General features: G+C 39.1%; 1 protein-coding gene across 6 annotated transcripts in view; it reads right to left on the reverse strand.

Moving 5' to 3' along the window:
* Window positions 1-18,464: 18,464 nt before the first annotated feature.
* The window catches only part of CEP170 (centrosomal protein 170), a 127,367-nt gene continuing 120,267 nt past the window's right edge, over window positions 18,465-25,564 (reverse strand). For all 6 annotated transcript variants that reach the window (XM_008068996.1, XM_008068995.1, XM_008068994.1 and 3 more), the window contains 3 exons: window positions 23,714-23,807; window positions 22,348-22,399; window positions 18,465-20,792 (listed from right to left, as the gene is read on the reverse strand). In XM_008068996.1, the coding sequence (XP_008067187.1) occupies window positions 20,503-20,792; window positions 22,348-22,399; window positions 23,714-23,807 (436 nt within the window). In that variant the 3' untranslated portion in view covers window positions 18,465-20,502. The remainder of the gene's footprint in view (window positions 20,793-22,347; window positions 22,400-23,713; window positions 23,808-25,564) is intronic.

The raw sequence follows: 25,564 nt of genomic DNA on the forward strand, positions 1-25,564 counted from the left end.
TCTGCACATGCCCAGGCACAGAATGAGAGAAACCATACGTTGCAGGCCCTGCCTTGGGGGTCTGACTCCAGGCACCCCAGCTCCCTGCCTAGGCGAAGGGTAGCCACTGTGCAGTGAGTGCTGGGAGCAAAGTGAGAGGTTTCCGGGGGGAGGAGGGAATGGCTGCTCACAGTGCTCTCAGCTTTTGGAAATGAGGCAGCAGCAAGTGGTCGAAAGCCCCATGGACATCAAACGTAGATGATCATGTCGTTTGTTAACCAAATGGAGACACTTTGGGGAGTGGAAGTGGAATTTGCCAGGACTTTCCCAGGGAAACTGACCTGGGTTCAAACCCTGGCTCTGTTTCTGCCAGCTGTGGGGCAGGGTGTATAACCAAATATGCCTGGGCTTCAGTTTCCTCATCTGGAAAATAGCAATAAGGATTTTGTTAGAGGTTAGGATTAGATACCTAGATTCACCTACTCTCTCTCCCCCCACATGTATGTATATATTATATGTTGTTAGTTGGTGCATGCACAAGAAGCCAACATGCTTAGACATACGTCACATGTAGTATTAGCATCTTAAGTCTCCATCCAGGAGTGTGTTTTTTAATCATTAAAATGACCAAAAGTTCACGGTGAGGGCAAGGTAGTGGACATGTGTCTTAGTAGGGACTAGTAGAGATACACACACAGATAGATATCTATAGCTGTAGATGGATCTATATAAATAAATAGATTTATCTCTCTATATCTATATATGGATAGGTATAGATAGATTTATATATCAATCCATAATCCATAAACTTGAATATGTAAGAAATAGCACATTTTCTCTAAACCAGCTTAATTTTTATTTTATTTTATTTATTTATTTTTGTCATTGCTTTTCTTTTTTTAATCAATATTTTTTATTTTGATATTGTGGGGTACAGTTAAGGGTTAGGTATACAAACATGCTTCGTTCAGGCACCCTTGTTGATAAGGGTGTCTCCCTATCCCCAGACAGATATTACTACCGTTAATCCCACCTCCCTTCCACTCCCTCAGCTTAATTTTTATTTCAAGCGCCCCATCACAGCAGACTTGGAGAATATTTGAATTCAGTCTTTTTGAGGTACCCATTGGCCCCAGGATATGCTACAAAATCTTACACCATGTCAAACTGGGCACAGAAGTGAACTCTGGGAGGCCTATGGTCCCTGGAGCCTGTCCCGTGGGTTCTAGGGGTCCCTGCTGCTTCTATGTGGCAGTCAAGCCAAGGGGAATCTTTCCCAGGCTGCCCACAGCCCTGCCTGCCCAGACACACTGCGCTGCAGCTTTCCCCTAAGGATGCTGTCTCCCGGGGTCTCTGCTGTGAAACCATAGCAAGTTGCACCTTGTCTCTCGGAATCCAGGATCCTCATTTTCTAGTGTGGAAGAAATTCTTTTTTTTTCAAATTCCAGCGAAGACATTCTGTCAACCCCAAGAATCTGCTTTCTTTCATTGCTCTAGAAATAATATAAGTTCCCCTAAGGGCTTGGATTTTAAAACCAGAGACCATTGGAGTTGAGTTTTGCTTTCTACCTGGCCACATCCCTTCCCCAAGAGAATGAGCAATTGGTTGAAGGGAGAAATAAGGGGGAAAAAACTTTTAAAACACTGCCCTGGCCATATAGCGCCCGCCTCGTAGGAAAGGTTCAGTAAGTTCTTGGCCTTTTCCTGGAAATGGTGCCATAATCACGAGGATATACTGGTTCAGCCCAAATCACTGGGCAGCCTTTATGTGGTGGGCAAAAGTGAAATGGGCAAACTATTATGGTGAAGCAATAAAATTGGAACATTTCTGGGAGAAGCAGCTTAAAGAAGACTAACACCTGAATGAAAGAGTGAGCCTCTGGTGAGTCATTTGTTAAGAGGAACTGTAGGAGAGGCAGAATTACTGCAGAGCTAACAAAATATGTTTCTACCAGAAATCAGGGGAAGAGAGCAAAAAGAAAAAGAGCTGAAGGTCAAAGAATATAAACTAATACAGCAGGAAGATACCTTAGAGATCAGCTACTCAACATCTCTCCACCCCCATTCTACAGATTATAAAGCCAGAGTTGAAAGCACTTGCCAAAAGCCAATAACACATTACGTTTAGTTGCAAGATTTATAACTCCACTGAGTGACTTTTTACCACAACTAGACTATGTTGTCTCTTTATGACTGAAAATAAAGAGGATTGAAGAAATTAGTTAGACCGGGGTTTAAATCCCAAGTCTCCCACTTTCTCTCTAATCTAGAGACTCTTATTTGACTCAAGCCTCTACTTCATCTGTAAAATGGGACTCAGAATTCTCATCTAAGATTTCAAGTTGTTGTGAAGATTGAATGAGGTACTAAAGGACCCAGCACACTGCAAGCACATAGTAGCTGCTCATTTTAAGTGACAATATTAAATTTTTTGGTGAGAACACAACAGTGACTCTGCAACTGTGTCCTAGCTTCCAGTTCGCCCAAGAGGATTCATTTCTATAAACTAAAAGAGTCTTCATGAGAAACGTCCCACTTTCTTTTTTTAAAAGAACACATCAAAGATTTAATTAAACACACTTTTGAGGAAACTAATACAAAGGAAAATCCAGAGGATAGACATATAGGTAAGGAAGAATGCAAATAAAGGCTAAATTGGCCACTTTCATGGTATAGTCATCAGTGACATCTTCACTTGACACGCGTCATGCATTTCTTTTTCTTTTGCTAACAGCTTTATTGAGAGATAATTCACATATCTGATATATGTATCTATGTGTATAAATGCAACTTCATATATACAATTTACCTGTTCTAAGTGCAACATTTAATGGTTTTTAATATATTTACACAGCTGTGCAATCATCACAATCAATTTTGAACATTTTCATCACCCTCAAAATAAATCCTATACATTTTAACCATAAACCACCAATCTTCCCACTTCAATCCCCAACCCTAGTCACAGTCAATCCTTAGTGTACTTTCTGTCTCCATAGATTTATCTACTCTGGACATTTTTAACAAGTGAAATCATACAATATATGTTTTTTTTGTGATTTGCTTCTTCCACTTAGTATGGTGTTTTGAAAGTCCATACATGTTGGATCATGTATCAGTACTTCACTTTTTTAGATGACTGAATAATATTCCATTGTATGGCTTTAAAAAAAAAATACTGACCGTGCTTTTAGTGTGCTTCCGTGAGAACCAAAACATGAAAAACTCTGAAGTCTAATGGGTAAGAGCTTTCAGTTTTTCTCCAGGAGAGCAGCTACCTAATACTAACGTCAGTTTCCATGAGCTCCAATACATTTGGCTTCTGGTTCTTTGTTTGATATATATATTTGCTTCCATTGAGGTTAGCACAATCTGGGTAAAGGTAAGCCTCACTCAGGTCATTGGCCAGTTTTCCACTGTGGCAGGCTCAGTGGACTCTTCTGTCAACCCCATGTCTGGAAAAACAGCATAAAACCGAGGAGTTCCTAGAGACCACTAGCCAAATGTTACGGTCTGATTTGGTGGCCTGAGGTCTGGTCTGGGAGCATGTGCTTAGAAAACCACAAGAAAATAAAGGAATGTCACCTCCTTTTACCCTCTGGGCTGTTCTCAGGGAGCTGTAGATGAATTATATTTCCCTCCCCACCTCCCTGCTTGTCTACTGGCTGCCCTTTCTCCTGCCAGAACTTGGTGCCTTCAGGGTTGTTGGCTCCTCCTTCAAATGAGGGAGCATTCCAGCAGACTACTTAGTTTCTTGGTTTTTAAGAAATGAGTGATTCTGCTGGAAACGGCCATTTCCAGAGCGGAGCACAAGGAAAAGGCATATGATTTGTAGACAGAATCTCTAACAGTGAGGCTCCCTGAAGTCCCTCCCTTCAAACCAAGTGCCTAATCTTAGTTCAGGCACAAGTGAGATTAGAGATTAGAAAACTCTGCTTCCTTTCCTTCCCTCCCTCCCTCCTTCCTTCCTTCCTCCCTCCCTTCCTTCCTTCCTTCCTTCCATCCATCATTAACAACAATTTTGTCAGTCTTTAAGCCTCGTGTCAGGGATAAGAGAGAAATCTGAGCTTGAAACTTTCTCACAATTTGTATTGAAATTACTTATTTGCCTCCCCTGGTAAACTCTGAATCTCCACCTCCTTAGAGGCAAGGACTACATTTGTTCCTATGAATATATAAATGGTGATTGTATAATATACTTGATCATATAAATACTTGAAGAATAAATGACCAAATTTTATGTCCAATAGCCAGCGGTAGTTTGGATGAAGCCTCACTGGGAATACTAGATCTCTCTCTCCAACATGGTAATTGACCACAGAACCCCAGCTGGGCATAGTCTATTAGAGTACTTTATTACATCTGCTGGAGCTAAATGAAAAGGAATGCAGTTCAGTGATGTCTCTTCTCAATAGCCATTGCTTGTTTTTGCCCTATAAAATTCAACTTCTTCCGTTAGAAGGCTACTTAGTTCCTGGATTGACCACAGAGAGGGGGCAGCAGATATGGAGAGGTGATAGTGATCCTTCCTAGTAAGTGGACTCTTCGAGAGCTAAAAATTAGTGTAGCAACACAGGAAAGAGAGGTGAAGTGCCCCGCAAAAGGCAGTTTGATGAAGTAATTACACACAAAATTATAGGGAAATATCTGTCATTTTAACATGGATCAATTTAATTGAGGATAATTTACATATATTTAAAAGCACCATTTTAAGTGTACCATGATGAATAACTACCATCATATCCAATGATTCTCTTATGCTCTTTTGTAGTCAATTTCCTCTCACTGCCCATCCCCCACAAATCCTGATCTATTCTTGGTCACTAGTGTTTTACCTTTTCTAGAATTTCTCAAACATTGAATCATAAAGTATGTACTCTTTTGTCAGTTGCTTTATCTTAGCATGTTTTTGAAACGGGTCCATATTACTGTTTGTTACAGTAGGTTGTTCCTTTCTTTTGCTGAATGAATCTTATTTTATGAATGTATCACTATTTGTTGATCATTCACTTGGTGAACACTGGAATGTTTTCCATTTCTGGCTACAAACACAGCTTCTGTAAGCATTGTGAACAAGCGTTTTTGTGGACATAGGACTGCATTTCACTTGGGTAAATGCCTAAGAGTGGAATGGCTGAGTTGTATAGTAGGTGTTCATTTAACTTTACCATAAATTTCTACAGTTTTTCTAAGTGGTTGTTATCATTTTTCTCTGAGTCATTGAGAAAATGCTATTCACATTATGAAGACTTACGGGGTAATTAAAAATTCCAGGAAAATTGGTATTTTTCTTTTGAAGACAAGACTCTGGGATGCAACCATGGACAGACTGGTAATGAAAAGCAGACATGCTGGACATAACAGTCTTTGGAAAACAGCAGAAAGAGTTGTGACCCTGAAAGCTTTCATTTGATCACAGAAAAGACATTATTGGAAAATCAAGTGGAAAGTGGACAGAGCCAGAGCTCCAGAGATGTGGGTACAAAAACTACAATGTTTAAATGGCACAGTGTGTGTGCCTATTTCTTTCAAATTTAGTTCAAGTTTCTCTCATTCAAGGAAAATTCAACAGCCATTACCCTCACTTATCATTGAAAACTGTCGTAGGAGTCCCCTGACATTTATTATTTTTTATCTACAGGTGTCAGGGTCAGACCTTGCTGCTTTCCCCTAGGAGGACACTGTGGCTCTTGCTGCACTTCAGTTTGTTCTGTGAAATCTCCACGGTCATGCTATGTTGGTTCAAGGGGTGTTTCTTTTTCTCATTTTTAATTTGCCTTGCTCAGAGATAAGCATTGTAACAAATAGCTTGGGAGGCAGCTCACTGGTCATAGCCCTGATATGAACTTGAAGGGGTAGAGAAAATTCACCCCCAAACATGGCATTTTGCCTCAAGTTTCACCCAAGCTGTTTCCTCCGCCTGTTCAAATGACCTATTACTGGCAAGAAGAGGAAGAATGTGATCAGACCTGGCCCAACCATTTTACAAAATAATGCCTGTTTCTCAGGTTCACTCAATTTCCAAAGAGAACTATTTACAAGTCATTCTGTTTCCCCAACCATTTATTCTCCCAATAGCCTATTGTCCCTTAATAGAATTCCTCTTCTTCCCTCTCCCATAACCTGTTTTACAGAAAGCATGCCCCATTCTTCCTGTATTTGTTTCTGTAACTCACTGGGAAGTTGGGTCTTCATTCTGAAGGCTTTGTGCATACATGTTAAATTGTGTGCCTTTTCTCCTATTAACAATCTGTCTCATGCCAGTGAACTTTTAGGGGGCCCATGGTCATTGCCCCACAGACTCACCAGTTTCATGTTGGAAGCCCTGGGCTTTCACCTTTTTAAACCAAGAGGAGGCCAAGTATGTTGCCTCATGCCTGTAATCCCAGCACTTTGACATGCTGAGGCAGGAGGATTTATCGAGTCCAGGAGTCTGTGACTAGCATGGGCAATGAAAGGATTTCGGCGCCAGTGATGACTCCACACCCGGCTAAGACCAAGAGATTTATTAAAGGGGCAGTTATAGGAAGGGACTGTAATCGAGGAAAAGTGAGAGAGAGAGAAGGAGAGAGAGAGAGAGTGATAGAGAGAGAAGGAAAGAGAGAGGGGGAGAGAGGGTGAGAGAGTGTGAGAGAAAGAGAGATAGAGGGAAGGAGAGAGTGAGAGCAAACGAGTAAGGGGACAGAGAGAGAAAGCAAGAAAGAGTTATGCAGGGGAAGGGGGTGTATTTATGGACCTTGCAGGGGCTGGCCAGTGCCGTGTTTGGGTCTTATTGGAGGAGACCATGAGGTAGTATTCCTATAGGGAGAGGTAGTTTGAGCACAGGTTTAAGCTTCGTGCGTGCGAGGAAAAGCCGGAGCTTAGGGCCTTTGTTGTTTTGGGAGGCAGCGCCATCTTGGGGACGCCCTTCTGACTGCTCTCTGCACCTTTCATTCCCACCCTTTCTGTTTATTTGGGAGAGGGACGTCGTTATCTTTTTTGGCTGCTTCCTGCCGGATGTGGGTGTTGTGGGGTGAGGTGGGGGAAGGGCACAGAACCAGCCAGAATAGGGTCCACAGGTAGGCACTGAAGGTGAAGATTTTTGAAAGTTCCTTGTAAATGTAGAATGGCGACTTGTTCTGGCCAGTCCTCCAGTGGGCATGAGGGTGGTAGTAACCAGCTGTCTTGGAGTAGACTGTGGAGGTAAATAGAGAACCTGGAAGAGAACATATCTAAAAGAAAAGTTAAGTGATGTTTAGGGATAAGGTGTTGGCTAGGTCTTGGGAGGAGGTGATGCTGTATGTTAGAACCCCGCTGCCTAAGCCTGCTGCTGTCAGAGCAGAGGCAAGAGAGATTCCTGTGATTACAGGAAGAAAGACTACCCATTTCTGGTGGGGGTGGGGTGATACTTTCAGTGTTGCAGGTTTGTTTATTGTGTATTTTGTTGTAAATTTCCCTTGTGTGTATAGGGTTAACTGAGGTACCAGGGTGACCAGGACACATGATGACTTAAAGGTTTTAGTAAGGGTGCCATTGTACCAGAAGAAGAAGCCAGGTGGGGCACAGGTAACGTTGACAAGTGATGGTTGAGCTGAAGCTGTGAAAGGGGAATTCCTGATAGTGGGGGGAAATGAACAGTAGGATTTTATGTGTAGGGGGTGGTAAGATTTCCTATGAATGGTACTGCCATAAATGGGGGTGACTGAGGGATGCACATAGGAAGCAGTTAGAAAGATTGCCTAGATGTGAGTAGTTGAGAAAATGTGCTCCCTGTTGGACTACTGAGAGCTAAGAAAATGGGGTGACTTTTTATGAAAGACACTTAATAAGAATGAAGCTAGTTATAATGAGGAGGTATGTAATAGCCAACAAAGCTTTGGCTGTGGATGGCCAATTTGTAGGTGTTGACCAAGTAAGTTCTATAGTAAGGAGGATGGCAATTAAGCCAAGAAAGGAAAGGGGCCAAGGGTTACAAGTTTCCTGTGCTGAAGCGAAGTCTGAGTGGTTGTTCTGGAACCTTGGAGCAGGTGTACCTGTGGGTAGGTGGACAAGTATTATTATGGGTGGATTGTGAGAAGGAGGGGTGGCAGGTTTAAGACAGGAAATGTGAATCCATGAGGTAACCTGACATTGGGCCGTGGTAAATTTTGCTGCTGTGGGAGTGGATAAAACTATTTGAAGAGGTTCGGACCATTTTGGATTAAGATGGGTTTTAGTTTTTAGGTCGGAAAAATAGACCCATTGTCCACGAATAAGAGGAGGTGGGATTTGGCCTTGGAACCAGGTATAGGATGGGGAGGGTAAAGGGCCTTCCTGGAAAAGAACAGTGAATGGCCCCCTTCAGAGGGGCTTTAGGGGTTGTATATTTCACTCTTTTACACATACCATATTATTTGGCTTAAAAGAATGAACATCGGTAGTTAAACTAATTGGCAATCGTTTTTTTGACTTGACAATGGATGGCATTTAGGACTGAATATAAGGCTTGCATTTGTTGTTTTAGGGCAAGGCTTTTAAATTCCTTTAAGTTTGCCTGTATGCCCCTAACAAGAGGGGGTGGCCACCCATAAGGAATTACAAAAGGCAAGAAGTCTGTTTACTTTATTTAAAGGCCTGTTTGGGGGCCTTTTCCCCTAGCAGGGGCTTTTGTTCACCCCCCTTTGAGACTTCATAGGGAAGTTAGGCATTTAAATTTTCTAGACTAGTATAGGAACAGGACCACCCTTAGGGTTCTCTTTTTTTCTTACAGTTGTTGATTGGGTCCTTCCTTTCTTTCTTTTTTTTTTTTTAGCAGCACTTATTTCCCTTGGATGTTTGAGTTTTTTCTGGTCCAAGAAGCGTCTAGGGAAATAAGCTCATAAACTGTGATTAAAATTTGTTCCAAATAGACAACACATTTTCTTATGAGCATTTATGTTTGTGGCCCCCCTTTTCTTCAGAGGCCTACCGTTAAACAATTTTAAAGGTTTAACAAATTCTATTTTAGGGACTTGGATCCTGAGTGATGCAATACCAAATACTTATGTTTAGTTTACTCATGTCTCCAAAGGATTTCTAGTGATTATTATGCTAACCCACAAACTGAAAGGTTGTACTGTCCTAGTTTTACATCTGATGGAGTTTTTTCTGGATTTGTCAAGGGGGGGGATAGGTTGTCACTTGGCCTGCAGTAGAAATGTTTGAACGCCTTTTAAAACCTACCTATAGGAAATTTATTTATGTCTAGCCTGTGCTAGCTATCCTGCCTTAATTATTTATTTTTTAGAGATTTTTTGATCCCATAATCATTTGGGGTGTTGAGGGGTGAAGGTCTATCTTCTGTAATTTCTTCAGAGCTGATAGTGGGCGCAGTCCTGCCTAGCCAGAGATCGAAAATCTCTCCCTGTCTGACTTGAGGCGTTCAGATTTGTTTCAGCAGTGGCATTATTTGCAGGCACTGGCTGGAATTTTTGCATGACCATTATGTGGGCATGAAATTACTGAATTTTAGCTCAATAAAAGGAATAAAGTCAGGCCTACATTTTGACAATTGTAGGCACTGGTTGATTACCTTTTTATATAAAACCTATAAGGCCTGAAGTTATTAGCATAACTTAAATGATAAACTTTAATTTTTGTGGCTTTATTACAAGTACCAGCTTTTGTATTTTTGGACTATAATGGTAGCCTGACAGATTGTTTTAGACTATAATTTGAACTAGGCACTTAAGTAAATTCTACATAAAATTTGAAGGGAAATCTGAAAATGTTTGGAGACTTGTTTCCAGAAAAGAATTTATTATGCCTAGATTGTTTATAGAATTTTTTGTATGTATATTTTTCTTAAACTTTTTTACACCATTTTTGGCGTGCTTATACCATTTCATTTTGTGCTCTACCCCCTTTTAAAAAATTTTTCATAATTATCTACTTTATTATAGGACAGAAATGTATCATATAAGATTTCCTCTTCAATAAATATATATATATTTTTATATTCTTTTTTTTGTTATCCTGCTAAAACCTTATTTGTATATCAACAACTTTTTAATATTTTTTCTTAGCTTTTTGCTTTCCTTTTATTTATTTATAGATAACCTTTTACAGTTATAATTTGATTTTACCTTTTAGTAACTGTTAGGTGAAACATTTAGTTTTTGAAACACCTTTAATTCCACTGGAGAGCGGGTTTTAGGAGGAAGAAGTTCAGTATGAGCACAAGGGCTAGAAACTTAGCCTCAGTATTAATCAAGAAATTGATTTGGACCCCAGTCACATTTATATAGACCCAAGGATTTTTTTTTTTTTGGTGGATGGCATATAGAGTGCTGCGCTGGGCCATGTCCTTCCCCCTTTAGTCAACAGCCACTATCACTGAGCTAGGTGTTTTTTTCTCCCCCCTTCGGGAGAGGCCACACCATCTCCTTCAGTGGCTTTTTAGTCCAGATATTGGACAAAGTTCTGGGGGCTTAGGCTATTAAGGACAATTGTGCTTTAGGTGCCCAGATTGACCACATTCATAGCAGCTGATACCATCCCCTTAGCAGGTTTATCCTTATCAGGCCTCTTTTGGATGGCTGGAGCTTTTGCCTTTAGTGGCAACTGCCAATTTATTTACCTTTTTTCTGGCTGGTGCTCATTTTGGAGTACTTCTCCTCTTTTTTTTGCTTTATGACTTTTTAATGATGTCTACAAGAACGCCTGGTTCAAAACCCTTTAGAGTGAACAGACCACGAAGATGTAAAATGATCTGTTCCTACATATTCCTAATTATGAACAGGCAAAATTGTCAAAAAACCTCATGAATTACTAAACAGCAGCCTTAGTCGTAAGACGTGGACAAATTAAATGAGCATAGCCAAAAAACGCAAGCATTAGTGTTACTTGGTATTACAATATAAAGTAGGGAGTCAGCATACATTACAAGACTCTAAGAGACTTTCCAACAGTTTTTTTTACAGGGACAAGCAGTTGATCTTAGGCAAGGCCTAAACCTTTAGAAACGGACTTACTTTTAAATAACCTGGCCTTTAGCATTTGAAAGCAAGAACAACCTATTTATTTCCTTAGTTGCCAGAGAAAGATTAAAAAATTATTATTATTATTATAGGTGGATTAGAATGAGCCCCTTTAGAATTTACGAAGGAGAACATAGGCTAAGGAAGGGAGGGGGAATGGTCCCCGGAAAGAATTTAAGATACTGGTAACACCTTTTATATGCAACAGGCAATTTTTCCACAACCTTAACAACAAAAGGCAGAAATTTTAACAGCGCCAATGGGTTGGGAGAAAACACCACATAAATAAAAGGAGACATAAAATGACATCAAGAAATATGTGCCAATCAAGTTTTTAAAAGACCACATGTCTCATTAAACAAAGCATAGTAACTCAACCAGCTTTTTAGCAGATTTAAAGTGACAGACACACACAGATAAGAGAATGAGAGGTATGGGAAATATTCGCTTTGTCCCCCTTTTGTCATACTTTTCACGAAGATATTTCAGACACCTCTTAGCAATTGATAGGTTGGTATACCCCCAACGCAGACTAACTATGTGGAGCCTTTTTTGTAGCCTTGAGTGTTTACAGAATTCTTTTACTTTTTTCCACTAACTTTCACCTAACATGTTCGATAAACTCATACCACTCTTTGACATGCTTAAACCTATTTTTGTTCTATGCTTTCTTTAACCAGCCATTCTATTATAGAACAAAATGTACCATACAAGATCCTTTCCTATACAATTATTATCTTTTCTTTATCCTTTCTTACTAAAAACATACCTTACACCAACAACTTTCTTTACATTTTTCCTAACCTCAGAGCTCTAACCAAAGTAATAAGTTTATATGTAGTGGAAGGGCTTAGATAGGATCCAATGTGGAACTATTAGGGAAATCCAAAGCTATACAAAAGGCACCCAAAAAGTATAGTGGTGTGAGTTTTAATTTTTGTTATAATGTCCCTTCCCAATAATGGAGCTAGACACATTGGCATAACAAGGAAAGAGTGTTGAAATATTTTATTTCCCAGAACACATGGAAGTAATGGTGTAGTGAGGGCCATTACTGGATATAATGCCCTGTGCCCCCACAACCAAAAGGGGTGAAGGAAGGAGTGGACCAGGAAATGTAAGTAGATCTGAGCATGTAGCCCCCGTATTAGTAACAAATGATATAACTCAGCCAGCTACTGATATTTCCACCCTAGGCTTGGTTGGTTTAATAGTTTGTTCTGAAGACACTGGGGCTACCAAGTTAGGGGCAAGTCAATCTGACTGGAGCAAGCCCAAGAGATCCCCTTTTGAGATCATGTGAGATGCCTGGTGTCCCTTAATTGCAGCAAGCCTCTGGGCCATGTGCTCTCTTCCTTCTGGGCTAATGAGGCAATCATGAGACCAATGTCCATGCTGTCTGCATTTGGGACAGGGTTTTGCTGGTGGGCAGGGCTTGACAGTCTTTGGCCATATGCCCATTTTGATGGCATCGGAAACAAACCTGGGAAGGGGGTTGTGTACCCCTTCTGCTATTGACCATCTGGGGTAGAAGATTATCAGTGGTGGCTTTTTTGTTAAAGTGGTAGATAAAAGCTGAAGTGCTTTCCGCTTATATTGGTGGTCCTGTATTTCTTCCTCCTTTTGGTTGTTAAAGATTTTAAAGGCCGTGTCCAATAGCTCTAATTGAGGGGTTTGTGGGCCCTTTTCTAATTTTTGGAGTTTGTGCCTAATAGCTGGTGTTGACTGGGAGATAAAATACATAGCCAAAAGAGTTTGTTTTTCTATAGAGTTTAAATCAATATTAGTAAACTGCTGCAATGTCTCAGAGAGGTGACTTAGAAACATTGCTAGATTTTTATCTGGTTTTTGAAAAATCTCTTTTATTCTGTCCTAGTTAGCCTGTTTATTAACACCTTTTGTAGTTAGGTAATAGGATTTATTTACATGATCTCTTTATTTTTGTCTGGGAAGGTTGATATAGTCCCAGTTTAGATATAACTTGAGAGAAATTTATCATAAGAAAACAACAAAGAAGGAGTTTTTTAACATCCTTTTGTCCCAGTCGCCCACCTTGAGAAGAGACCTATTAAGCCATGTGGAAAGTTGAATGGGTTTTTCAAGTAGGGGAGGGGGGTGAGAAAGGCGGAGGCTGGGGTCAGGCACCTCCTCCAAAGACAAAAGAGAAAGGCTGGAGGCCAGAGTTAGGCAACCCAGCTGGAGACGCCAGCCCCTCCTCCAAAGACAAAAGAGAAAGGCTGGAGGCCAGGGTCAGGCAACCCGGCTGGAGACGCCAGTCCTTCCTTCTCAGATAAAGGTGGAGGGTGAGAAGGAGGAGAAACTGATGGTGAGTGGAATAGCAAAAACAGACTATAGGAGGTTTATTTGCTGGGTTGAAGTTAGAAATAGAGGGAGGTGGCAGGATTAGTTATGTATGAAGTAAGACTTTTTTTTTTTTTTAATTTGTGAAAGGTCTGAGATAGAGAAGGGGACGTGTACCTGAACGACCAGTGTGGCCTTGGATCAGGTTACCGGAGGGCTATACTGGGGGGTGATTGAAAGGGGAGGGCACAGAGGTTGAATTGCTGGAGAAGTGGGTGGAGCTGAAGAGGAAGGAGGGGGCTCCTCTGCAGGAATGAAATCCGAGACAGGAGAGGAGTATTTGTAGTGGGAGAAGGGAGGTTCGGAGGAGGAAGTGCAGACGCATGTGGAACAGTGGGAGGGAGAGAAGCTGTAGAGTGAGTGTTTATGGAGGAGAGAAAAGGACTGAATGTGGGGGAATCTCTACCCACCATTTTGAATGCTCACAGAAATTATATAGGCCACTGATTTTGGTTGTCTAAGGGATATGCTGGCCAGTTCTGTGTGTAGAGATAAATTAGGCATTTGGATTTGATATTGGCATTTAAGAGGGGAATCGGCCGGCAGGGATGATGAGCCTCCCATGGGGGAACAGGTAGAATAAACAGGGCATCCCCCGAAGAGTCGGCTGTCCGAGAAGTGTGGCTGTGGCAAAGTCTGTCATCACAGAGGTTTGGCACAACCAGGGTTCTCCTGGAGAACCGAGGGGGTCAAGGTACCTAGTGCTAGGATTTTTCAAAACAGAGAGCACTTGACCGAGCAGCGGGTAGGGGGCGTATTCGCAATTCCTGCCGGTCGAACAGGGCTTACTGTGGGGCAATAGACGTGAAACCTCTGAGGTTTACTGTTACCCAACAAATATAGGAGTCCCTTAGAATCCGCTGTGGGCCAGCAGACGTGGGACTCCTGGGGTCCGCTGCAGGCTGGCAGCCGTGGGATTCCTTAGGGAGCAGGGAGAGAGAGAGAGGGAGAGAAAGATAATTTTACAGAAACCGCTGTGGGTTAGCAGATGTGGGACCCCTGGGGCCCGCTGCAGCCCAGCAGCTGAGGGAGTTTTTAAGGTTTGAGAGAGACAAAGGGGAAGAGGAAGCCTTTAGGGTCCACGGTGGTCATGAAGGCCAAGGTGGGTTGTGTTCCCCCTCACCTGGGGGCTGGAGGGGCTGCCAGACGATTAACAGTCAGTTCCCTCGGGGGGGGGTCCCGGGCAAGTTTAAGCTTCCGTGTCTGGGAAACTCACCTATCCAACAACCGCTGGTGGATGTAGTTCATGCGTTCAGAACAGTGGGGAAGGTCCGGGAAGGATGGAGTGGCCACCGGCGCCAGTTCGGGGGTCCTGCCTATGGGGATAGACCCGCACAGAGGCAAGGAAGCACCCGATCCAAGTCACGGCACCAATGAAAGGATTTTGGCGCCCGTAATGACTCCACACCAGGCTAAGACCAAGAGATTTATTAAAGGGGCAGTTATAGGAAGGGACTGTAACTGAGGAAAAGTGAGAGAGAGAGGGAGAGAGAGAGAGTGAGAGAGAGAGGGGGAGAGAGGGCAAGAGAGTGTGAGAGAAAGAGAGAAAGAAGGAAGGAGAGCGAGAGAGAGAGCAAGAGAATGGCGGGGACAGAGAGAGAAAGCAAGAAAGAGTTATGCAGGGGGAGGGGGTGCATTTATGGACCTTGCAGGGGCTGGCCAGTGCCGTGTTTGGGTCTTATTGGAGGAGACCATGAAGTAGTATTCCTATAGGGAGAGGTTGTTTGAGCACAGGTTTAAGCTTTGTGTGCGCGGGGAAAAGCCGGAGCTTAGGGCCTTTGTTGTTTTGGGAGGCAGCGCCATCTTGGGGACACCCTTCTGACTGTTCTCTGTGCCTTTCAGGCAACATAGCAAGTCTTCATCTCTACAATAAATCAAAAAATTAGCCACGTGTGGTGGCACGTGCCTCTTTGTCCAGCTACTTTGGAGGCTGAGGTGGGAGGATCCCATGATCATGCTACTGCACTCCAGCCTGGTTGACAGAGTGAGACCCTGACACAAAAACAAACAAACAAAAACAAGAGTACAGTTGATTCATACATTGACAGGGCTCTTGATAGCATTGTTTTTGAGGCACTCAACATCCAGCTTTCCAGGAGACATTTCATCATCTTTCCAGGGATTGGTGTTTCACAGAAAGCAAGGTATTTTCTGACATTGACTGGTGATTGTTGCCACTAGAGAAGCTTTTTGGGAGAAATTGCAGGGCCCTCAACACAAAGTTCTTTTCAAAAGCAGAGGAAGAGTGAATAGAACTTGCTTCGCTTGTCCTGGCTGTACTAGTCTACTGGGTGAGAGCCAGTGGAGTGTGGTCATAAAAAATTTGAATTTCCAAGACAATTCGATTTTGGTTCAATCCCAACTGTGAATAAGTTCCTTAACCTCAGGAAGCCTCAGTTCCTTCATCTCAAACTTATAAATGACAGTTTATCATAGAGTTCTGAGAATTAAGAGAGATAACACAAGTAAAGCATTTACTATGCTGCCTTAGCAAAAAAATAAATAACACCTTATTTCTTGCTGTATTTGTGTTTCAATTACCGTAAATATGGATAAAGTGGTTGAAATACATGATGCCTAGCATTTCTAGATCTAATTGATGCTATATACCTAAAAATTAAAAAAAAAAATCATCTCAGTTCAAGGTTAGACCTCATGTAGAAGTAGTAATAAAATTATATTGGTAGTAATAACTTATAGATTTCAATTAACAAATGTTGTACATTGCAGTAAGCTCAAGAGTTAAAAGAGTACTAAATATTCAACAAAAGACAGTTTCAGGTGGTGGTGTGCTAGACAGAATGGGCCCAGCCTGAAACTTTTCCTTGTTGAAGATCCAAAAAAGAAGCAAGAAGGGGGGGAGGGGCATGAGACTAACAAATCTTGGAGGAAAAAAGGGAGTAGGAAACTCACTTAGGCTAACTCAAGGAGGACGTTATATAAGGCTTTGAACAGAAAGCTACAGAATTCAGACATTCCTCTGTTGAACTCCCACTGTATTGGTCATCCTAACATTCAAATAAAGCAAACATAGATTTCCCCCAAACTAGAAAGATCCCTGAAGTAATTTCTTAGAGAACTTGCATACGACTTCAGCTAGAATTCAGCTGCCTAGTGGAGTCTCCAGGGATCTGGCAGCAGCAGAATCGTATGGGAGAAATCGTCTCAATCTTAACATCTAGTGTTAGGCCAGGCGCAGTGGCTCATGCCTGTAATCCCAGCACTTTGGGAGGCAGAGGTTGAGAGGACTGCCTGAGCCCAGGGATCCTCACCAGCCTGGGCAACTTGGTGTGACCCCATTTCTATGATAAATCAAAAAAATTAGTCAGGCATGGTGGTGCATACACCTACAGTTCCAGCTACCTGGAAGGCTGAAGTGAAAGGACTGCCCAAGCCCAGCAAGTTGTGGCTGCATTATCCGTGAGCGTGCCATTGCACGCTAGCCTAGGCAACAGTGCAAGACTCTGAATCAAAATAAATAAATAAAATCTAGTGTTAATCTAGCTTCATTCTGTGTGACAGAATGAAAGTGAGTTTCAGATGACTCAAGAAAGATATGGGCTTAACTAAAGCAAAGAGGAGAACGAAGGGGAAAAAGCAAGTTGGCAGACAAACCATAGAAAGTTCTTGGAAACAAAATTAAAATGCATTTTAGTAAGCACTGAGAAATCAATACTTTTAAGAAACTAAGTCTACTGGGAGATAGCTATGTAAAAAATTCATTATAATGTGAGGTAGAATGTGATCTCTCCTTTTGACATTACCTATTTATTTATTTATTTATTTAATTTATTTATTTATTTATTTATTTTGAGTTGGAGTCTCACTCTGTGGCTCAGGCTGGAGTACAGTAGCAGGCTTGTGGTCAGCGCAGTCTCGACCTGCTGTGCTCAGATGATTCTTCCACCTCAGACCTCCAAGTAGCTGGAACTACAGACACAGCGCCACCATGCCCGGCTAATTTTTTGACTTATTGTGGAGAAGAGGTCTCACCAAGTTGCCCAGGTTGGTCTTGAACCCGTGGGCTCAGGCAATCCTCTCACCTCAGCCTCTCAAAATGCTGGGATTATACGCGTGAGCCACTGCGCCAGTCTTTAATGAGTTTTTATTGTTTGTCTCCTTACTCTAGAATCTAAGGCCTGCAAGGATGTGGTTTGCTTCTGTTCACTAGAACCACTATGTCTACAATAATGCCTGATGTGTCTTAAGTACTTAGTACACATTTGGTGAATAGATCCGATATGGGCTATAACTGGATACAAGGCATTATGTGAACACAATGAAAGGAAGATTTTATACGACAAAGAATCCTGTCAAGTGAAGATAAGACAAGCAAATCCAAGGAGATAAAGGAAGCAAGATGGCACAGATGTTTGAAGTCACAGGGTTTATCTAGGAAATAAAGATGACTTTAGTTACTAGAAGGGAAGAAACAGCGGAAAGGGAAGAGAATGCATGTGGTACAGCCCCTTACTGTGGCATAGCCACAGAAAGCAAGGAAAGCTTTATGAATATAGGTCAGTGGAACCTTGAAGAATGGAAGGAAGGAATGCAAGATACAACGTACAGACAGATGAAAAGTTCATGACGGCCAAGAAACCCGTAAATGGTGGTAGAGATTGTACTGGGGTACACAGATACATTAGAAAAGGATCAGATTATGGAAAGACATAAGAAAAGGGTCAGATTATGGAAAGTTTCAAAAGGTCAAGTGGTGACACTTTCAGTGGTAAACAGTAACAGGCAGACATTTAAGATTTTTGATCTTGAATAATATGATAAAAATAATAAGTACAAACGGACAGATATCAAATTTAAGATGTCAAGATACTTTAAATTTCTACTTTGTTCACCAAATATATAACTGTCATAAAGCTTTCTGATAATTCATGGCCGCTCAAAAATAAAAACCTTGTATGTGCAAATTAGAGTATTAAGCTAAGTAAATTTATATTTACCATAGTTTGCTAAGAACATTTTTTTCTTTAGTCAAATAATATGAGGTTTCACAATGATCACAAATTAATTAGAATTAGAAGATTCACTCTTTTGCTAAAGCCTTGGGAAATGATTAATAAATATTTATTTGGTAAGTTGATGAAGTATTAGCAAGACAGATGGTAGTAGAAATAAAATATACAATCATTGTTTAAAGTTCCAGAAACACTTTATTTAAAAATGGAGTTGTAAATGCATAACAAAATAACATAATAAATGTAACAAAAATAAATAAGGAGAATAATGTATTCATATAAAATAAAAATAACATAGTAAAAGGCCAAATGTTTATAATTGAACAAAATGTGTAAACACTTAAACAATAACATAAGTAGAATAGATTCTAATATTTTCCTAAACTTCTTACCTTCTACGTTCATGTGGATATAATCAGTACCCAAATATTAAATAAAAGGGGAAACAATGGTGATTACTTTGTTCAACTTTTTCTTCAAATGGATGGACCCTGTTTTAATGTTTCATTTATTCCTTCAAAGCATTCATGTCTTTCCACTTACATTCTTTAAAAAATTTTTTCAGCCTTCTTTTATTAGAATGGGGAATTTAGCTTTATGAGAATGGCTCATTTACCTTTTTTTTAATTTAAAGAAAACTATGAGCTCCATTATACAACAGACTTATTTTTACACCTCTACAAAAAGTTCTTTTTTTGCATCTTAATTAACTGGTCCAACAATACAGGGTTTTTAAATCCTGTAAAGTTTTGAAGTGTACAGCTACTTTGTTGTGAAGTATACAGTCACTTTATCTCTTAAAACAAATGTAGCACAGGATTATTGCTGAAATACTAAAGATCATTTCATAAAAGTTGCAGTTTAACCTTTATAGAGTGATAGGGTCAAGAGGAAAATTCAGGTCTACTAATAATATATAACTGAATTAAGATTCACCCAAATTATAGTGTTCTGGAAACACAAAGATAATTACTTTCCTTTAAAAGGTATCCAAATGTGAACTTACTGGAAAGAGAAAAAAAATTTTTATAGAAGATATTTTCCATAGGCTTCCTGTTTAGTAGCATAGGCCCAAGGCCTTTGTTGTAGTCTTGCAGGGTCCTTGTAAATGTGTCAGACAGACAGGAGTTACTATTGAGTCCTACAGGGAAACACACAGAAGCAATTCATTGCTTGGGAGTGAAACTAGCAACTAATCTTATGACTACTGTTGCTCCAATTCTCCTAATAAAGAAAAATTTAACCTCATGATCATTTCAAGGAATTTTTTAAAACTGTCACATATAAACTTGGTAACACAGAACCAATATACGTGTTCTTAGTTTTAAAAATATATTCCACCTAAACTATCTGTCTAGTTTAATCTTTCTAGTTATCATTTAACCTAAAATGAGACACAAAATCTTACTTCCATTAAAAAAATTTGAAAAAAGTGCCAAATTGATGTTTTGGAAAGTGGAGTAAAACACTGTAGGGTTAAAACAAATACAGTATTATCAATCTCCTATGTACAAAAAAGACGGTTAGTCCTTATTGATATATAGATATTCCACCTACCACTTCCAGCAAATCTTAGTGCAAACATAATAATTAATTTCCATAAACCCCAAGACAATTTACGTAGCAACAAAGTTATATAAATCACATCTATGTTGGAAAATTTTAGGACACAGAATGACAGTTGTGAAAAGTCTGCTTTACTGTGAAGAGCTCTATGTCATTGTGTCCAATAGTAATGAGTACTAATATAAATCCTATTATTAAGAAGCAAATAGAACAATTTAACAAATCTGTACAGATGAAGAAGTCCATTTCAGGGAACAGCTTGGCACAGGAGACATGGGGGTTCAGAAATGTTGGGCATTTAGTTTGCTTGTAGGTCACAGCATGGCTTAAAAAAAGAACACAAAGATCTATGAAGGGAAAGGGTGTAATGATATAACTCAATTTGAAAATCATAAAACCATAAAAGGTGAAATTGCCACAATCTGCTTTCTCCTATGTGTGCATCAAGTAGTTATCTAAATGGTTTGAAAGGACTGATATGATACTACATTATAGGTAAAAAAATAAATAAATAAAATTAAAAAGACGGGGATTGAACAAGATTGTAGTTGACCAAGCTGTCTTGTTTGTGAAAGTCAACACTATGCTGCTTCCAATATTCCTAGTCATTCCACATGTAATTATTTTTTTTAACAATCAAGAGAAAGTCATTCATGTAATGTAACATCTTCCTCTTCCCCATCAGGGTTGAATCTATTGAAATGTATACTGAAATCAGCCTCAGATTCAGCATTCTCAAATTCAGCTGAGACTGAAATAGCAGCAGGATGAAGAACCCTAGCTTCTGGTTGGCAAAGTGTCGGTGTCTGACCGGGGCTGCTGTGGTTATTCACAGGACTGGTCTTCTGTTTTGGCGGAGATGGCAAGACAGCATTGGGAAATCCCATGTTGTTCAGAGCCTCCAAAGTTCCATCTGGGTCAATCATAGCATTGATGGCTGAAGGAGGGAAAAAATGGGTAGAGGGGAAAAGGATATAATTCTACATGCAGTTACATTCAGATCTGAATACTATTTATGATATGGACAATGTTTCAGCTATTGATGTGAGTGTAATCTTAAATGTGGCTACTCTTCCAAGACTACATTTAGAACCCCACTTTTGTTCTGTGTCTGATCTATATTGCAGATTACATAGACCTGAATGCTTTCTCTGGAGTCCTTTGATGGATCACTTATGGGTACTTCAGAGACTTATAAGTCTGGTATTTGAAGATGTTGAATTCAAGAAAGATCTTTCTGAAATCTGCTTTGATTATTTGAAGAGGACAGTGAAAACACTGGTTATGATTTTTAATAAACATCTTAGTCCTATTTATTATTCAGAGAATTGGGGGTTAGTTGCTAAGACAGGGTTCAGAGTAAACCTCAAGGCTGGAGAGACCAGAAGAACAGCACACTCTCAATGCTACCACGGCATGCTGTCATTCACCCTGGAGAGAGTGCTTGGATATCAGTGGTATGTACCACCGAGTTACAGATCTCCCTTCAGTCTAGATACTAATATTCTAAGACAGCCCTCGAAAGCCAAACAGGCCTTGCTACTTTCATGGGCAAGACTAGTGAAAAACCAGTTTTCAATTCAAAAGATCTCTGGGTATACAAGGAAAGTTCTCAGGCAGTGATTTTCAATTTGGCATTGGGAAAAGGAAGCACCCAAAGTCATTCAGGAAGTCCTTTTAAAGGTATATCCCCATTCTATCAGCTAACAACCACTGTGTTAGCAAGCCACTTTTATTTGCCTAATACCTAGGTATGTTGGGGCTGAATAAGAGTTAAGAATCACTTAGGACCCACATATTATGCTTATGATTATTCAACAAATAAAGACAGAAATAGAATTAGCAGTTGACCCTGGAACTTGCATGTTGTACCACTGGGGACTTCTAGGTTAAGACATACACTGGCATTAATGCATGATCTAGATCTGACACAAACCAAAACAATGTCCCTGTCAAAGTTTAGGAGGCAAACAGCATCTCTTTCATTTTCTTCTCTCCTTCCTCTTCTTGTCCATACAGCTAATGTGCACTCATTACTTGTGGTCTATCCAAGCAACTATTATTTATATTAGAATATAAGTTCATTTGTAGTTATACCACCAATATAATTTAAAGAATTGTCAATCAAATAAACAATGCTAATTATCAATAAGCATTTCAGCTGCATATGCAACACTTTAATATACTATTTTATATATACTTATTACTTATATATATAATATATAATACTGTAATTAGTTTATAACATCTAGCCTTACTGGCAAATCTAAGCACTAAACTATGCCCAAGATTTAATTTTACTATCCTTTAAATTTTTATGTTGGGTTTTAAAAATTCCTTTTTATGAATAATGTGATTATTCAGAACTCTATATTTTTATATAGAATTATGTTTAATGAAATATCTTAATAAGAATATTTTAAGAAATACCACTTAGAATGTACTTATTCTAAATTATCTGCTCTTGATACCCAATCCAGTAGTACATTTACCTTGTAGCTGCTTTTCAACTCTTTTCAGCTCCTGTAAGATGGAAGAAATTTCCTGTAGGGAAAGCAATAACAAAAATTAGCTTGCTTTAGCTAAGTGTTTTCAACTGACAAGCAATGATTCTCACTCTTTTTTTGGGAACACAACATTATCTACATGGTATTATACAAACAGCAAATTGATATGAAATAATTATGATATCCAGTAAACAAAATTTGAATTATATAAGAAGGGACCCAAAAAAACCCAGAGTTACTTTTTGGAGGGTGGACTCCTTTGTAGTACAGGCTTCCTCCACTAGGCAAGTGTTCCAGGAACCCATCAGCATCAGTGTACCAGACAGTCTTATTGTGAAAGGTTGCATTAGGCTTCAGTGAATTTTTTGGGGGGATTTTTTCAACGTGTTTCTCATTTCATGAAGGGTGATTTACAAGTACATTGCCCACACCGCACTGACTGTTTAGCAGTTTTGACCAAAACCAGCATGATTCCCTGTACCCCACCCTTCCTATTCACTTGATCTCGCTCTGAGTTGCTTTTTTTTTTCCCAGATGAAAAAAATCTTCAAAGGGAAACGTTTTGCTGATGTGGAAGAGGTGAAACAAAAAATGACAGAAACATTAAAAGACATCAAAATTGAGTTCAAAAACGGTTATGAACACTGGAAAAAGTGTCTCTATAGGTGTACTGCATCAAACAGAGTGCTTTGAAGGTGACAAGTTTAAACATGTAAGAATAAATACAAAATTTTTTATAAATAAATTCTGGGTTTTTTGGGTCCCTCTTCATAATCTTCAAATTAATAAGGAAATAATGTTTTTCAATCAGATGATAAAAGATGAAAAGTTTAAAGTAATTTATTACTACAAAACAAAGATTTAAAAAATTTTTATTAATTTTGACACAACTTTGTAAAAGTACCTACAAATTTTCTTTGGGAAAATGTGTAAATTGCAGCCTCAATATTAGTATTATACCTTGAACAGTGGAAATTTGTACAATTTTTTAAAAAAAGTAGACAAACATTTTATCAAGCAAGTCAATGGAAACAGCTTATGCCAACTTAAAATTAAGTTTGATTCTTATTTCAAAATTTATATTTATAATGTATAATTATTATAAGAACAAAAATGTATAATAGTGAGAAACACAAAAGGTTCCTTCTTCATACCATCTGCAACTTTGAAAAAAATCAACATTTTCAACTCCTGTGAGAGACAGTTGAAGAAATATTTCCTAAATTTGTGCACTTGTATTTTTTTAAATAAATGTAAATCAACAAACAGCTAAAAAATAAGCACGTTATCTTTCCCTTAAAATAAAACCCAGCTATTAACATGTTTTAATCTTCAAGAAAAATTACCATACCATGCTTGAGGTTTTCACAATAGGGACTTCACTTTCCGCTCTTAACTTGCTTTCTATGTCATCCCAATTCCGATCTTTGTCTTTAAATAATATTCTATAAATCAAAAAACATAAACATTTTACTTTTCACAGTTTTAAAACCTATTATATTTTTGTTAGTAATACCTCAAACAATCTTTTCAAAGGCCAGCAGGAAAAAAAACCAATTGCATGAACTGAAAAAGTAAATACTGAGCCAATAATATCAATTGATTCATGTATGTAAAATGAGTATTAAAATAGGTTATTAATACATGCATAAGCTGTTTAGTGTTTATCACATTCTTTATTGAAAATAAAATATAAGACAAATGTAAATAATAATATAACCCTGACATTTTATCTAATATTTGTAATTAATGATACAGGAGTCCTCTTTATCCATGGGTTCCCCTTCTGTAGTTTCAGTTAACCAGTCAACCTTGATCTGAAAATATTACAGTATTTTGAGAGAAAGTTCACACTCATATAACCATTCTTACAGTGTAGGGACTACTTTCATACTTGTTCTATTTTATTAGTTATTGTTGTTAATCTCTTACCGTGCCTAATTTATCAATTAATAAGCTTTATCACCGGCATGTATGAATGAAAAGACAATACACAGAGGTCTTGGTGTCATCTGTGCCTTCAGGCATCCGTTGTGTCTTGGAACAATACGCATCCCTTGTGGATAACGAGAAACTACCATGTAAACTGCTACTTATAAAGAAAATGCAACTTTGCTCAGATGGACGACATGCAGTATAGGAATAAGATAAAATTAAGATGAAAATAGGTTGAATTAGGTCTGAAAAACTGTCTGTTAAGATTTCTTTATATAGGAATAGGCACCTTATTGATCAAATAAAGTGTGAACATTACAGTAAGTCCCCAACATAAGAAGGAGTTCTATTCCCAGAGTAGGTTCGTTAAGTCCGATATGTTCGTAAGTCCAATAAAGTTAGCCTAGGTACCCCACTAACACAATTGGCTATATACTACTGTACTGTAATAGGTTTTTGATGCTTTTCACACAAATAATACTTAAAACACACAAAATAAAGAAAATATTTTTAGTCTTACAATCCAGTACCTTGAAAAGTACAGTAGTACAGTACATTACAATAGCTGGCATTCAGGAGCTGGCACTGAGTGAACAGGCAAGAAGAGTTACTGACTGGAGTAGGGAGAGAAGGTGGGAGATGGTAGAGCTGAAGGATCATCAGTAATTGGAAATTACTGGGCAAGATGGACATTACTTTGAAAATTCACAACTTGAAGGTTTGTATGTAGGGGACTTACTGTATGTTAAAGACTGAAAACTGCAGTACTTGCTGTGCTTTTCTTTAGAAATCTTAATTCATGTTAGTAGATTTGTCCATAATAACCTGTAAGAGTTAAGACACTATACTTGTGATAAAAACAATTCCCAACTATCTTACCTTATAGAGTACCACAAAATATATTTGTCTTTCAAATGTGGTATACTTTTCTCCTAATGCTTTAGAATCTATGAGACATGATTCAGTTTTAGAAAGATGTTAATACTAGCCACCTTTTTAGATTTCTTCATTGAGTCTGGAAATCTAGTTTAACTACCTTATATAAACATCAATACTATACTATATTAAATAAGTATATTTATTACTGAAAGCAAATCAGTATTTAAGTAACAAACTAAATTAAAACTCATACTGAGCCGGGCTCAGTGGCTCAGCCTGTAATCCCGCGCCTTTGGGAGGCTAAGGTGAGTGGATTGCCTGAGCAATCCAGGTTCGAGACCTGCCTGGGCAGGCGAGACCTCATCTCTACAATAAATCAAAAAATTAG

The sequence above is a fragment of the Carlito syrichta genome, unplaced genomic scaffold (assembly GCF_000164805.1).
Source record: "Carlito syrichta isolate Samal-C Ts95f unplaced genomic scaffold, Tarsius_syrichta-2.0.1 Scaffold311719, whole genome shotgun sequence".
NCBI lineage: Eukaryota > Metazoa > Chordata > Mammalia > Primates > Tarsiidae > Carlito > Carlito syrichta.